This window comes from Cyprinodon variegatus, unplaced genomic scaffold (genome assembly GCF_000732505.1).
Source record: "Cyprinodon variegatus isolate N-32 unplaced genomic scaffold, C_variegatus-1.0 Scaffold1791, whole genome shotgun sequence".
Classification (NCBI taxonomy): Eukaryota; Metazoa; Chordata; class Actinopteri; order Cyprinodontiformes; family Cyprinodontidae; genus Cyprinodon; species Cyprinodon variegatus.
This window is the reverse complement of record NW_015152244.1, coordinates 25,384-28,192: the sequence shown is the minus strand read 5'-3', so window position 1 is coordinate 28,192 and position 2,809 is coordinate 25,384. Positions and strand designations below refer to the sequence as shown.

The 2,809-nt window shown below is 37.7% G+C and overlaps 1 protein-coding gene across 3 annotated transcripts in view; it reads right to left on the bottom strand.

The window, feature by feature from the left end:
• Window positions 1–1,251, bottom strand: part of LOC107104557 (gastrula zinc finger protein XlCGF8.2DB-like) — a 10,079-nt gene extending 8,828 nt beyond the window's left edge. The window contains exon 1 of one of the 3 annotated variants that reach the window (XM_015404571.1): window positions 911–1,251. In XM_015404571.1, the coding sequence (XP_015260057.1) occupies window positions 911–1,055 (145 nt within the window). In that variant the 5' untranslated portion in view covers window positions 1,056–1,251. The remainder of the gene's footprint in view (window positions 1–910) is intronic. The other 2 variants (XM_015404570.1, XM_015404572.1) reach the window with 2 other exon arrangements.
• Between the last annotated feature and the right edge of the window lie 1,558 nt (window positions 1,252–2,809).

The following is a 2,809-nucleotide window of genomic DNA, read 5'->3' as shown; positions in this document are numbered from 1 at the left end:
GTAGAATCTAAGCTTTCCAATAATGTCCAACATGTCTATATTGGGAAACATTTTACCGGTGGAATTTTATGCATTCTGAGTTATTACCCCCCCAAGTTCAAGTTAGCCTGGTTAAAATCCCCAGCAATGATGAAAACAGCCTCTGTGTGCAGATTGGAGCTCAGAGATAGCATGGTATAGAGTCTTCATGGCATCTTTATGGTTAGCACCGGGGGGCACATAAACAGCAGTGATGCTAACCACACTCAACTCTCTGGGCAGATAGAACGGCCTACAGTTAACAGTCAGAAACTCGATGTCTGGAGAGAAGAAGCTGGCGACTGATCTAGCGTTTTTACACCAGCTGTTGTTGATGTAAATTGATGTAGATTAGCCAGCAGATCAGCTAATCCATGATCTCTGCTTTAGTTGCTTGGTTGCAGCGGCTCTGGACACACACAGTTATTAGATAAGATAAGATGAGCTTTATTGATCTCACAGCGGAGAAATTCACTGGTCACATATTGGCATAGTAATTAAAGAAGGTGCAAAACAAGGAGGAAAAAGGTGCAATAAGAATAAACAATATATATCAGTATATAGCAACTGAAACACTTGTTTTATCAACTGAAATATTTCAGGCATTTTATTGTCTTAATATGGATGATTTTGGCATACAGCCTTTAAAAACCCCAATTTCATATCTCGCAAAATTAGCATATTTCATCCGACCAATAAAAGAAAAGGGGTTTTTAATACAAAAAAGTCAACCTTCAAATAATTATGTACAGTTATGCACTCAGTCATTTCTGCACTTGTAGGTGGAGGTTTGTAGGTGGCTTTGAATTCTGATCTGCCTTTCAGCTTTAGATTTGTTTGTGAACTTTGGAAAACATTTTTCCACAGGACAGACATTCCGAAAACTTCTTACCTGTGTGAGTTCTACTGTGATCCATTAAATGTTCTGTTCTTTTCTTTTCTCCACATGTCAGACATGGGAAAGATTTCTCTCCTGTATCTTCAGTCTCTTGCTTCAGAACAAGCTGCTCTTCCTGCTCACTAATGGGGAGCTCCATGGTTTCCTCTTTTGTCCAGGGATGTTCTGGTTCTTTCTTTTCTTCTTTTATCTGCAGAGGTTCTGGTTCCTCTTGGTCCAAACTGAAATTCCTCTCCTGTTCATAGAGCTGCTGGTCAGAGAAATCCTCCTCTTTTCCAACATAATCCTGCAGGTGGTCTGGAAAGACAAACAGCAGAAAAACTTTCTATTGGTGGTTATAAGGGACACACATTAGAGCACCAAACTCTGTCCTTGAGTTTAAGGAGCGAGTGGATCCTGCTAATCAACCTGAAGATATGAAGTTCACTCGACCTACATTTGGACAGTGGTGCTGAAGCAGAGCGCTATGATCACATCACTGAAACTGGTTATTAATGTTTAATAATTATTAAAGTAATTAAAGCATTTACAGCCATCACCACAGTGACTTTTTCCTAATAAGTAAAAATTGTTTGAACCATAAAATGTAGTGAGTACAGTTATAAAAAAGACGACATTGCTGGACAAATGTCCTTGTTGATAAGAGGCAGGAAGGCCTTCAAGGCCTGGATGATGGGGTGATCACCTTCAGTCCCTGTCATGGAGATGAAGTATCCCAATGTGTTCACGTTAAAANAGTTTAGATTTTATTATTCCTCTTTGTTTGCTTATAAAACCCGAATCCAGCAGAATTCTAGAAGCTTCCTTTAACTAAATGTTCATCCAGAGCAGAACATTTCTGGAACCAACAGCTTCCTCTCATTAATGTTCTGGTTCCTTCTCTTCTGTCCACCAGCTGGACCTGTTTGTTCTCCTCATTCATTCAACAGGGTCTCAGTGAAAGAAACAGCAATAAATACACGACTGGCTTATTTTACGTCTCCAACAAATATACTAAAGGAGAAGAAGAAAAACCTCTACTTCCTTTTAACTATTGATTCTTTATCATTTAGACACAAATATATGAATATTTAATAGAAATTCTAGTGATCAAAGAATCAGTTTAACCACAGAGATGATTGACTTACCGCGTGAAGAACTACCCCCCATAATTTCTTCCTCTGCAATGAAGGAAACCAAATTCAACAATGAAACATTGATTTATTTTCATAGTTTCAGATAAAACAAAAATAATTTATCTGTTTTCACTTCTCCAATATTTCCATCTTCCAGTCATTGTTTCTCTGATCAGATTCCTCCTCCATGATGGAGGTTCTGCTGCTCGAGGCCTGTGCAGCTGCCTGGACACCAGTTTATAGTTTTCTAGACATTCAGCATGTTCAGAGACAAACTGATTCATCTGTAGCTGATATTAGTACTTTTTCTTTGTATTAGTATTAGGCAATACAGTCAAGTGTTTCCTGATTCATTAATACATTCAGCAGTGATGCCTTGAGGTCCTGCGATGTGCCTGCATTGCCACTTCCTCCATTTTCCATCAATAATGATGTACTTTAATTATCATTAAATGTTTTCTTCTTTGTTCAGACTCCTACGTTTCTAACATTTTGTTATCACTGTTTCATTTTTGTAATGAACATGGAAGAAAATAAGTAAATAAATATCTTCTTCAGCAATCAGCGCCAAAAAAGATTAGGTTAGTTTATTTTTTATTTTATTTAACCTTTATTTAACCAGGAAGTCCATTGAGATTGAAATCTCTTTTTCGAGGGAGACCTGGCCAAGACGGCACACCAGTTAAAATACAAACAGAAATACAACATAGACAAAATCTCACATTGAGGAAAAGACAGGTCACATAGGGCAGTTACATTTTTGAATGACATGACATTT